The following is a 13,075-nucleotide window of genomic DNA, read 5'->3' on the forward strand; positions in this document are numbered from 1 at the left end:
GATAATAACTAAGGTTTAAGTTATAATTTGAAGAATGGTGGACATTTTTTCAAATTTAGACTACCTTAGATATACATATATCATTATTTAATTTATTATGAATCTTTTTAATTGGTATCAAGTACAATCAAAGTAAAATATAATTTGAAATAAATATATAAATACACGCGCCTTGCATACAAAAGGCGCGCCTTCGCCTTGCGCCTCGCGCCTAGGCTGCAAGGACCATTTGCGCCTTGGTGCGCCCTGCGCCTTTTAAAACTAAGGTGTAGAGTATTCCTTGTTATGAAATTACGTATCTCTTCGCAAGAAAGGTAGAATGCTTTTGCTTCAGAGTTTCAGCATTACTTGTTAAGGAGCAAATGCATTCATTTTTTTTTTTTTTTTTTTTTTGAAAAGGAATATTTGAAGGTGTGTTTTCAAAACTAGCTGAAATTTGACTAAGAAGTCGTGGAAAGTAGAAACAATGGTAGCCAAATTCTCGTACCAGATTTCCAACAAGACTTTGTTTTTGAATTTTGTGACTGTTCGTGACCTTTACATTCTTTGGTAATTTGCCTATTTACTTTGGTAATAGAACCAACCTACATAGGTCAACAATTTACAATTAATCAGATTAGATAACAAATTAAAAAAATGTTGCGATAAACATTGAAATATATGGAGTAGCTTTAAGTCAAGTTCTCAATTTTCTAAGTTTTTAACAAATCTAGTCCATCCATTTAGTCTCAACTCAATAATTTAGGGCATGTTCTCTTCGGATTATTTTCAGTTCAGTTCTTATTTTCCTTCTCTAAAAAATATTCAGTTTAGCTCAGTTCAGTCAAACAGAACAGACCCTTACCTTCGACGGATTTTTTATTTTTTTCACCTTATATGCTTTACTTTTTTTTATTTTTTTATTTTTATATTTTATTTTTGTATTTTCTACGCCGCTTACTATTTTTCTACGCCACTTACTTTTATACCCCAACCTTGTTTGCCAAAAATTGGCCTTGCTTGTTCCCAAGTAGAGTTGCAACTATCATGTTCGTAATCCCCAAACAATAATAAATTTGGAGTGCTAATTAGAAACGGGAAAGGGACTTTTTAATTTAATCTTTATAATATACCCATAAAAAAACAAAAATAATTTGATAATCATACTGAAAACGAAATTAAGTTTTACTTGAGTTCTAGAATGAACTTTTATGTAAACACACCTTCATATAGGATTGAGTGTTAAAATTAAAAACCAATTTATAAATGAAACAATTAGCGTAGTTGGCGTACACGTGATATTATGATTGTGAAAATCTACTTCTAATTCTATTCATTCTAATTCAATAATAAATGGCTCGAGCAGTGTAGATCGTATACACGCGATTAAAATTATATGTACTAAACTACTTATGCGTTTAATTTTAAATTAGAACATATGCGCGAAGTGAATTGCTATTGGTCAAAAGTCAATTAAGGAAGTAAATCATGGTTAGCCAAAGCCACAAAGGTACATTAAAGGTGACAAAGGCCACAAAAAAGTGTGACTTCCCATTAAAGGTAATAAATCATGCACAAAATAAAATCCTAAGTTGTCCTATTTTCTCAAGTTTATATATATATTTCCCATATAATTTCCTCCAATTTCTCTCAAATCCTCCTCAATGATTCATTTCTACTTACACAAAAACTTCATCCTTTCCTCTTTCAATTCCTCCTTGCCGAAGCATATGATTAGCAACCAAGTATCGATCATGGCGGTCTTTTACGTGTTGTGCGTATCTTTCCTAGCAGTAAATTGTTATGTTACTGGTGAAAATAGCACTAGTGATCTTTACAATGTTTGGAGTAAGAATTACACCCAAATTATCCTCAAACCATATGAATGGTCTTACCTAAGAGGTCAGTTTTTACTTTGTTATATTACTCGTATCTAATGCACGGGATATAATTATTTTTATTTAACGGGATCTTATTTTATTAAATAGAATCATTATGGAAGAAAAAAAACATGCCATGTAAATACATTTTCTTATGAGATTTTAAGGTTGATTATAGTTTTATGTAAGTTGTAATGAATGGTCGGTTTAATTCTCTCAAAGGCCTATTTTCAACATTCAAGTCAATTCAATATATACCTTCATTCATCAACACAATTATATCCTATGTTAATGACTTGAAGGAGAATGAGTCAAATTTATTAAACAGAATTCACCAATAAAGCTCTTAGTGGAGTCCAATTATGCATAATGCAGTAGTTGGCCTGGTTTTCCAACATAAGTAATGTAAACTAAAAATAGTGTCTGATTTTTTTAGTGTGAATGCACTGATTTACTTCCATATGCTGTATTAGTAGCAAGTCATTTGATCCTTGTGATTTGCAAACTGCTTAAAAAAAATAATGAGGGATTGAGGTGGATGATTTCCATATTCATAGTAATGATATGCAAATTTTGCATATTGTGGTACAATTAACCCGAAAATACCCTTATGATATCCATTTTTAGGGTATTGCGGTTGTATATTTGGCACGACGCCAAAAAAATAAATAAATAAAGAGCATGTTTTGAATTTGGCCACCCTCAAATGGGTGGCATTATAGTTAGTATTTAGTAGGCTATATTTTCAACTTTATACCATCAATTTTTTGTTAAGAAATTATTTGAAGATTGTTTGATGTCAATATCAACGTAAAATTATACCATCAAGTTTGAGTCACTTTTTTCTTTGTTTTTTCGGAAAGTGTACAAATTTGCTAAGGATCAACGTAAAATTGACTTGCAATTTTGCTTCTCTAGACAAGTCATGGTTAAAATGATTTTACTTTGCGTGCTAGTGAAACTGATATACGAGTAATAAGTAAAGAAAAACCAACAACAACAATTTAAAACCCAAATTATTTATAAAGCAATTGAGACCAAAGCGTGCTCGTCTAATTGCACTTGAAAAAGGTACGAAACTGTTTTGTTCAGCTTATTTACACATCGGAAAAAAAAAATTATTAAGATAAATTAAGGTTGATAAATTAACTTTATATTAGAACACTCTAATAAATTATGATAAGTTCAAATGAGTTAAAATCAGGTGAATATAAGTATATAACGCACCATAACAAGTGCTTTGTATTTATTTGACTATTAAACAAACACGTCCAAAAATAAATTTGATTTATCTTGCCACAATCCAGACTACATAGCTTGTAAATTCCTTGTATGTAAATGATTCTTACTTCTTAGTTTTGTTGTTTCATAGTTGAGCTGCCACCGAGGTTCTCTGCCCTGACCATTTCCTTGAACACAAATATAGAACTAGTAAGCTTACTTCATACTAGTACATGTTAAATAGTGTTCATTCTAATATTTCTAACACACTTATAATTTCAAATTTGATAGTTGCCTCAATTATGTTACTCACATAATAATGCATTAAGCATTCTGTTTATTAATAACAGGATTATTCAAAATCCATAAACAAAAGGGGTGCATATCGACTGCCTATGATGTGCTTTCGACAAGGAGGTCCTCCTCTTCCTGATTTCTCACATGCTGCTTTAAATAACTTTGGTACGTAAAACTTGTGTTTACATACCCTTTTTCTTCTTTTATATAAGCTGAACATTTTGATATGTATATTTTGTTTCTTGTTGCAGTGCTAGGTGATGTTTATGATCAATCAAGGAAGAACCTTCGCGCTTTAAGCATTGATAAATGCTATGTTGTGCAAGATACTATGTGGCTTACACTGTCAAATGAGCAGGTATTATGAACTAGGAAGGTTGTATAACTTGCTTTTATAATATAACATTGTGCAAAAGTTTACTTTTCTAAGTTGAAATCATAGTAAAGGTTTGTTCTTAACTGATGCAGATTAAAGAAGGTGTTCTGTTCATAGGTCTGTTCAATGGTATTGGACCAGCTCGAACACAGTCTAAAATGGTACGCGTCTTTCCACTATAATGTTCAAAGAGTTACAGTTTTGATTTTTAGTAGATGACTGTAAGAATCAACAGATCAACAGAGGTAGATCTTACACAATCAGCGCCTTTTTAAGTGTTGAAGCATGTAATAGAACAATTTTCTGGGGACAATTCTGTGACAACAAACTTCACCGACTTCAATGTGTTCCAGTGAATAACCATGATGATGATACACAAAGTAATCAAATCATTGGAGGGAGTGATGTTGCTTGCAGAAACCACTTCCGTTCTTGTCACATGCCTGATATGAGTCCAAAGCTCTTCTTTCTGAATGTCGAAAACATGTCAGTGGAGTTGAGATTCTCAGCTTATGATATCAGATTGGGAAATCAGTCCATTAGAATTAATGACACAGGACATGGTGCGATATCTTTGATCGTTTATGCAAGAAATGGTGCAGTCCCAACCAGTAATTTGTTTGATTACATTACTGATCTAAGCAGGAATGAACTCGTAATTGAAACACCAAAGCTCGGTACATGGTACTTCTACATTGTGCCTGATGTTACACATACTGCAAAAGTTAGTGGCAAAAGTCTTCATAAAACACCAGTAAAACAGCTCTGCTATTCCTTGAGATGGAAAATCCTGAACTATCCTTTACAGGTCAGTGAGTCAGGAAAATCCTGAAATATCCTGAAACAAGCTTGTGTTCTCAGTTACAGTTAAATTATAAGGTCACCTAAGAAAAAGTTAAACTTTTATAGTACTAATACTTGTTGTCTTTGACATGTGAATTTTCAGGAAAGCCCCATTATGGATGTGGATGGCACTAAGCTCTCGTCGATTAATTTTCCTCAAAGGATATCATTACAGGAACATAACTTAGACTATCCATGGACATATTTTTTTATGGAAGTTCCATCAAATGCTTCAAGAAGAAACATTAGAATCGAGATTGTGTCAAATACAAGTATAGAATATGAACTATATGCTAGATTTGGTGGTCTACCATCTCTTAAGGCGTATGATTATTACTATGCAAACCAATCAAGTAATAGCAATAATGGATTATCCCTGTTTAAGGCATATTTATCAAGCAATCAAAGGGTGAAATTTGATATAGTTAATGCTCAAGAAGGAAAATGGAGTTTTGGATTGATAAGGAGACCGAATTCCATGAAGAATTTGGAGTCTCAGACTGACCTCTTCCTTTCTCTCGAGTCTTGTGCTGATAGCTGTTCCGGTTATGGGACATGCAAAGATGTTGATGCCTTGAGATCTTGCAGGTCTTCTTTGTTCATTCATGTTTATGCTCTTTATACACATATATATTATGCAGAGCTATTCTGCATTACTTTTCCATTTTCTGTTCTGATTTTCACATTTTCCTTCACTGATTTTGCAGCTTCTGTGAATGTGATACTTTCCATGGTGGGTTTGATTGCAGCATAGAAATAGTACCGAGAACTGGTAGAAACCGAGCAGATATATACTTCCCTTTTAATTATTTTTTTAATTTCCTTTCATCATCTTTTCCTGTTAAAAAATCCAACTTAAATATAACGCAGAACAGAAGGTTCAGATTTTATTTCTGGTAGTATCAAATGCAGCAGCTCTACTTCCTGCAATTTGTGCCCTCTGGCAAAAAGTAAGGCCTTAAATTTTACTGTGAAATTTGAAGATTCCACATTTATAGTTCACTTATATTGCACGCTATATAGCCATTCTTATTCTAATCATGGGATTATTTGAATGCAGTCTTATGCAGAGTGGGTGGTTTTTCTCTCTAGTGGAGTCGCGAGTGCTATCTATCATGCTTGTGATGTACAGTGGACATGTGTTCTAGAGTATGGTACACTACAGGTAAATATTCTAACTTCTTACAATTCATTTGAACATAGGTTGTCATTGTACTTTGTGTGTCTTACATTCTACTTTCGAGTGCTTTCAGTTCATGGATTTCTGGCTCTCTTTTGTGGCTGTGATAAGCACATTCATATATATGGTTTCTGTAAGTGAAGCTATGAAAAGAGGCATTCTTTCAGTTGTGTGGATTCTCACAGCACTCATGGCGCTTAGTGATGCCACCAGGTTAGTAGTTTTTTCGAGTTTTTTACCATTCAGCCAATTTTATGAGATCTCAACTTCATTATCAGCAAACTTGAATTTCAGTTATGATCTATCGTAGTTTGAATGTTTTTGCAGTTCCAGAAACATAAAATTTGTGATTATCATTGGTGTGGCGTGTCTTCTCATTGCATTGCTGGTAGAATCATCAACCAAATTGATAGCATTCTCTGCCCATTCTCAAAGGTTACTATAGAAGTAACTTCTTTAGATGATCTGTTCTTTCTTTTTTCGATTCTATCAATTATTAAGAAAATCTAGCTAAAACTTATACAGAATACTGCACAATTTCAGCAATATCAGCAAAATATAATCGGATATAATTCTCTAGGCATCAGTCTGGCACATTGCAATGCACACATATATAAACTTCCTTCTTAATGACATAGTAAAATGTTTGTACAGGCCAACGGTATCTAGTTCATGGTTCCTTGAAAATTTGAAGAAAATGCTCAGAAGCTTTCGTTGGAGGTTTCTGATAGCGGGTTTTGTTGCATTAGCCTTGGCAGCAATAAGCTGGAATCTAGAAGACACTGAAAATTACTGGATTTTTCACAGGTACAGAACTTTCTTCTCCTGCAACAGAAATTATTGGCCTAATGTAACAAAAATTGTTGTATACTACGTTTGTTAGAACTAATAGTATGCCTTAGTCTATACAGTACATGGCACATTGCAATGTACACAGCAGCATTCTTCTTCCTTTGCTCCAAGGTTAACTTACAAAGTGAGGGTTCGAAGCCTGATGAATATAACGATATGGCAGTCGCACCAACTACATCAACTGACAGCAATATCCCCTGATCCTGATGTTTAAGGTGTTGCTGTCAAATTGTCCTAGTACAGAATGTCAGAATAGGTACAAAACAAAACCAAAGATTGGTTGGTTATAGTGATATACTATCCGATTAAGATGATAGACCGCCTCCAGAAGATTGTCAGGCCTCAGGCGCTAAGTTTTGCTGACTTGTTATTTGTTACTGAATTTGTGATAACTGTAAGGCAAAGAAAAATGTATAGCAAAATACAAAGAACCAACAATTTTCATGAAAGCCATTACAAGGTCAAAATGCTCTTTGTGTTTTCCAGCCTGCTTTCTGCCCATACGACCTCATCCTTGATAGAACATACTAATCAATCTCATTCATCACAAGTATAGCTAGAAACACTATATGACAGTCTCATTGCTCATATTTGTACAGAATCATTGGTGATACCGGAGATAATTAAGTGAGTATTATATCCCGTGTGATGCACAATAATGTACGTGATGGTAGACGCGTAGAGAAAAGGTCCTACAAAGCTTTAGTTATCTTCTCTTGTTGATGGAAAGCCCCTTGGGTTCATTAGAGTTTAAAGTTGATTTTTTCTTCTAGCATTATTTTCTAACTTAAAAGCTCTTTACTTGTGAGAGTACTTCTCCCATATTTTTGTGACTGAATCTGATATTCTCACCTAATCACTTACAATAATCATGTCACTAATAAAATACTAACAATTGTATGAATATCTCGTCACACTAATATTGTCCCATTACTCCACTCTGTAACGGGGCAATAACACCAATTAACTTGGGAGTAATTAGGAGTTTAGGACATTGTTTTTGCAAGAAAGGAGGTACTGTACAAGTTAAATCATGGTAGGACTCGATTAAACTATTAAAGCCCCACTTTTCTGTATTTCTTTCATTTATCCTCAAAAAAATCATCAACCCACTTCATTTCTGCTCCTCGAATCAAGGTAATTCCTCTTCTCTCTCTAAATTTCAGCTGTAATTGTTGTTCAGTTTCTTCAATTCTGCCCCTTTTCTTTGGTCTATTATGAAATTGTATTTCAATTCACCAAAAACCCTAGATTTTGTTAATCCAGAAAAAAAAAACCCCCCCCTTTATTCCCACAAAATTTCAACTTTATTTTTCCTTTCTTCTATCTTTCTCTTGTTTTTTGTAACAATTAAGCTCTATTTTCGTACAATTTTATAACCCCTGAATTGTTTATTTGAAAGAATTTGAATGGAACTGAAAAAAAGGGGTTGAGCTTACCTCTTCGTTGTCAATAATTCACTTAACATTTAATCTATGAATTATTCATAGGAATAAAATGTATAATAAAGGTAGATTTTTGCTCTGGAAATTTGGAATTTTAAAACTTTCTGTACTCAAAATTGCAGCTTTACTTTTGTTCAATATAGTTGTGATGTGGGGATCTTAATGATACATTTTTTGTTTTTGTTTTATGATTTAGATGTCAAATTCGAGGGATGAAAGGTTAGTTGGTTGATTGATTGTTTTTTATGAATATTTTTGGTGTTTTTTCATTTTTAGCAGCTATTCTTATGTTTTACTATGTGTTATATTGAATTGATTATTTATGTTGTACTGCATGGTGTGTGATTAGGTCTCCGTCACCAAATGGGTCTGCCTCACCTGTGATTAATCCTAGGCATCAACGATCGAGGTCGAGGTCGAGGTCACCTCCCAGACGTAGTCGATCTGGGTATATTCATTACACCTTTATAATGTTTAGGCATCCTAACATGTGCTTTATAAGATAGATTATGGCTGACATTGAAATGGAGAAGAAAAACATCATTACACCTTTATAATGTTTAGTCATCCTAATATGTATTTGATAGGATAGATTATGGCTGGCATTGAAATGGAGAAGAAAAATATATGTGTGATGTTGAGCTAGAATTTATTTGTGCCTGACTAAGCCTTATACAATACTTGTTTAATTGGAATTTAGGTAACTTTGATATTATAGCTTGCTTATTTTCTGATTTTTGGATTATGTTGTTTTAGGAGTCCTGAAGATGCATCAAACCCTGGAAACAATTTGTATGTGACTGGCTTATCCACTAGGGTTACTAACAGTGATCTCGAGAAGTTCTTCAGCAAAGAAGGGAAGGTATGGATTTCTTTTGGTATCAAAGTTTGCAGTTTTTGAGAAATGGGTATCCTACTTTTAGCAAGTTTTGTTTTTAGTGTTTTCGAGCATCCTAGATTGCAACTGGCTTAAAGTAATTGAATATTCTTCCTTGTTTGTCATTGGAAGGAAGGGGGCATCGATAGCTGCAATCATCCTCTTTCTTCCTTTGAGTTTTGTGAGCAAAATGATATGAAATGAAGTACCTCATTATGTTAAAAATGTGCTTCTTTTACTGAATTGAGTGCAAAAAGAAGAGCTAAAAAATATTAGTCTAACATAACATCGGTTCTCCAATTTTCCAATTGCCTTGTTAACCCAAATCCGGCACATATGAATCTTTATGTGATTCCAAGAATAAATATGCATATCTGTCCATGATCTTTGCAAAGAATTGAAAAAATGTAATATTTTTTTGTATCTTTGCTGGGTACTTCACTACCTCTAATGGTTTTGACATTTGAGTGACATACTGAACAGTTTGGTGCATCTCCTCTATAAATAGTTGAAAATCAGGATTCCTGATGATCCAATAACTCAATATATCAGTATTCTCTGTATTATTGCCTTAAAGCTTAAATTTTATGTTATAATTTCATTTAGCACATCTTCACTGGCTATAACTCTATTAGTAATGTATAACTCTTTTTTCCCAAGTGATGTATGGTAATGTGGGAGATTTGCTGATGTTAAGGTTAGAATGCTTCTTAAGAGGGTAAAGGGGGTAGGGTGGTCACAGAGGATTCCACATTCCATGGCTTAGTGCCTAAAACCTCTGGAAGTTGATTCAGAAGCCATGCAATCGTTTTAGAGCATCTGTAGTTCCTGATTTTCTTTTCAAGCTATAAACAAGGATATTGATATACAGTCATTTTTCTTATAATCTTCCTATAAAACCTTGTCTTTGTCTTTGAGTACCATTGCATAAAGAATGTGTCACTTTTGTAGGTCCTTGAATGCTGTTTGGTTACTGATCCTCGCACTAAAGAATCCCGTGGTTTTGCATTTGTTACTATGGAAACTAGAGAACAAGCTGAACGATGTATCAAGTATCTGAATCGCTCTGTGCTTGAGGGGCGACTGGTCTCAGTGGAAAAGGTTTGTCTTCTTAGAGTGTCTTTGCTGATAAAATCTGTGTGAGTTTGGTACTTTCCAGTTTCCCCCCTGCATGGATTGTTTTTTAATTAGTTTTGGCAGCAGGTTATGTCATTGTAGCTCCATCGAAATCAATCTATGCTCTAACAGTTGACTTGTCCCCTTCACGACATGAGCTCTTCATCGACATTGCTCATCGATTTGAACCGACTAATTGCAAGGGGTCTATGCCCTCAATCCCATTTCTTCATCAGATAGAAGACACATCATCGATGTTTTAGACCTACTTTAATTTTCAAAAACCGTAAATATGGTAAATAATTCAGTAGTCTCATTTTTATGGTCTCGCACTTTCAGCTGTAGTGAGATGTTTCTGTGTCTTAAAATCGGAGACCTCTTAAAGGATTATGTTTTCCTGCTTACAAATACATTGACAGAAATGTGGGAAAGGTGTAGATGAACATGAGGTGGGGTTTGGTTACTTGTTCTATCACCGAAAATAAATATCTTTTAGAGTTTGCATGCTATGTCTTATACCCCTTTGTCAATGTGATTCACCAGAAGAGGGAGGTAGTTCAACTGTGCTGCATCTTTTCTATCCTGTTTGATGTGACAAAATTCTGTTTAATCTGTAGGCAAAAAGGTCCCGTGGGAGGACACCAACTCCTGGTCGATACCAGGGTCTAAGGAAAGAAAGAGGACCACCAAGAGGTATGCTTTATCTATGTCTTTTTATAAGTCGCATTAACCTACACCTCAAATGGCTATGAACATTTGTTCAGGATCCTCAAAAACAGGAGAACAAACAAAAAACATGAATCTGGATAATAGTCATAGCATGTATGTGAAGTTCATAGATATTGAGAAAGACCCCCTATGGCATATAAGCTAAATTCATGAGAAGGGTCCAGGGCCTTAGCTATTTATCTTCTATCTGTGAGTTGTGCTCTAGGTTTCATGAATAGTACTATGTTGAAATCAAAATAGATATGTCCAATTGCACATATTTAGAGACCTCTTCAGGCACTGGTTCTCCCTTACATTGTTTAACTGGCAACAAAATCTTCATTTCTTTGACATGTGCCAGCTAAACCATCTTCTTACACAACTTCAATCTCAAATCAAAAATACAAAATACTAGTAAGAGGGGAAACAATTCGCAGGCGCAAATCAATTCCTACAATACACCCCCTTGCTCTTAAGTCCATAGCCCACACTATCCCTTTCTACTACTGCTACCATGTACACTCACCCATTCTCTGACACTTCAGTTTGACAACAGCTTTTTTTTTTTTTTTTTTTTGGGGGGGGGGGGGGACCTAAAAATATTAGCTTTGAACTTCTTAATTTTGTAACCAGCCTTGTTACAAACAAGCTACCAACACGTGTGGGGAGTGTTTATATTTTATCAACAGTCGATGTGTGGGTTTTTCATCATAAACTTAAAAAAGCAACTACTCGTAATAGATATTTTATTGAGCTCAAGTTTTCATGTCAAAGTAGTATGACCTTTCCAAAATTTAGTTAAGATCTTATCAAGGATAGTTTGTTTGAAAGAAATGGGAATTTCATGCACCATTATGATCTAGTTTTTTTTCACCTGTGGATTTCTGCAATAATTTGTTAAGATGAATTCTATTTTTTCTTTTTCCAAACTAGTATTGCTGTATAAATGGGGGCTTAATTCTTCATTGAGTATGGTCAGATTTTTATCAGAATTTGGGATTGCATAATTACTATTTTGGTTTAGACATTATCTGCTGACAAACTTCATTTTGTAGTAGGTTGGAATTTTTTATGTCTCTTACATTCCTGATTTTCTTAGAAAATCTGCATTGTGGTCCTTTTGGCTTTAATTCTTTTCTTCTTCAAATTGGGTCTACAAGCACTTTCTCTTCAATCCACCTACAATTTTAGTTAGATATGTTGAGAAGGATTCACTTACTCATTGGTGTACACGTTATCTGAAAATCCTGCAGGTCGAGGTCGTAGACGGTCTCGCAGTTTTTCTCCTCGCCGACGGTATGATAGAGGTCATTATGACAGAGATCCTTATCCTCGTGACAGGCGAGGACGATCACGCTCTCCCTATGGAAGGAGACCAGATGATTATCCTGACACATACCGGAGGCGTAGGGAGCGGTCTTTGTCAGCGGGTCGCGGTGGCTACCCATGAAACCATTATACCCTCACTCAAACTGGCTTACTGAGATTCACATGTGATTTACTATCGCAGTTGTTGTACTTTGTAGCTTTGGTGTGACAAACTCCTTAGGTTCCCAACACAGCTACACCTCACAATGTGTTGCTATGAACTTCGTAATGTCGTGTTGTTGTGTTAGAATGTTTTAGAATGATCTGCTAATGGAACTCATGTGTTCTCCATGACTTTATATTAGGCTTGAAACTTTGGTACATTAGAAAGTGACCTTAATCAATACTTAAAAGAATTTCTGCTGAGGTTTCAGTAGAACTTGCACTATATTATTTATCTTGTCACAGACTATTATACACAGAAAAGGCAGGCCTCCATTGACCAGCTCTTCTAGTAGCAAACCATGGATAATCGATTATTGAGATAATAAGTATATAGTACTTGGTGTGAATATGTAATACACTCCAAATCAATGAGCTTTAGACTAACGGTATGGAACCAAGCTCGGTTTTGGTGTTCGATAACACTAACTCGCATTTAGCATGAGCTCGAAGTCGTGAGATTAAGTCCTGTACCTACGCGTATGGGCAATTGAGCTTGAAGCACCATTGTCTTAGGTCTTTGGCTTAAGCTCACGTCCATTACAGTACCAAAAAAAAAATACTCGTACGTAGTAGACTAGTATGAATAAGCAGAAGAGAATCCAATGACCTGACTATTGTAGTACACTGCAGAAGTGGATATTTTTGATAAACATCAGATGTAAAGGAGTTGATATTGACTAGGCATTCTAAAATAATTTGGCTTATTACGACATAATGATTACTATATAGTGATCCCTAATCTATTTCAACTTTCAAGTATTCAATTTG

At 34.6% G+C, this 13,075-nt stretch overlaps 2 protein-coding genes across 2 annotated transcripts; both read left to right on the top strand.

Moving 5' to 3' along the window:
• The first annotated feature begins 1,733 nt into the window (after positions 1-1,733).
• On the top strand, positions 1,734-6,829 carry LOC145596696 (uncharacterized). The gene is made up of 14 exons (XM_081652912.1): positions 1,734-1,881; positions 3,232-3,290; positions 3,431-3,542; positions 3,629-3,735; positions 3,846-3,914; positions 3,989-4,561; positions 4,700-5,184; positions 5,304-5,368; positions 5,467-5,546; positions 5,657-5,761; positions 5,850-5,989; positions 6,104-6,211; positions 6,431-6,583; positions 6,688-6,829. Exons 1-14 carry the CDS (start codon positions 1,734-1,736, stop codon positions 6,827-6,829), a joined length of 2,346 nt encoding a protein of 781 aa, XP_081509038.1.
• A 791-nt stretch (positions 6,830-7,620) lies between these two features.
• On the top strand, positions 7,621-12,530 carry LOC145598406 (serine/arginine-rich splicing factor SR45a-like). The gene is made up of 7 exons (XM_081654753.1): positions 7,621-7,765; positions 8,270-8,292; positions 8,423-8,521; positions 8,830-8,935; positions 9,902-10,051; positions 10,684-10,759; positions 12,028-12,530. The coding sequence occupies exons 2-7, from the start codon at positions 8,270-8,272 to the stop codon at positions 12,222-12,224; spliced, it is 651 nt and encodes a 216-aa protein (XP_081510879.1). The 5' UTR covers positions 7,621-7,765; the 3' UTR covers positions 12,225-12,530.
• Positions 12,531-13,075: the final 545 nt, after the last annotated feature.

Source organism: Chenopodium album, chromosome 20 (assembly GCF_948465745.1).
Source record: "Chenopodium album chromosome 20, dcCheAlbu1.1, whole genome shotgun sequence".
NCBI classification, from domain to species: Eukaryota; Viridiplantae; Streptophyta; class Magnoliopsida; order Caryophyllales; family Amaranthaceae; genus Chenopodium; species Chenopodium album.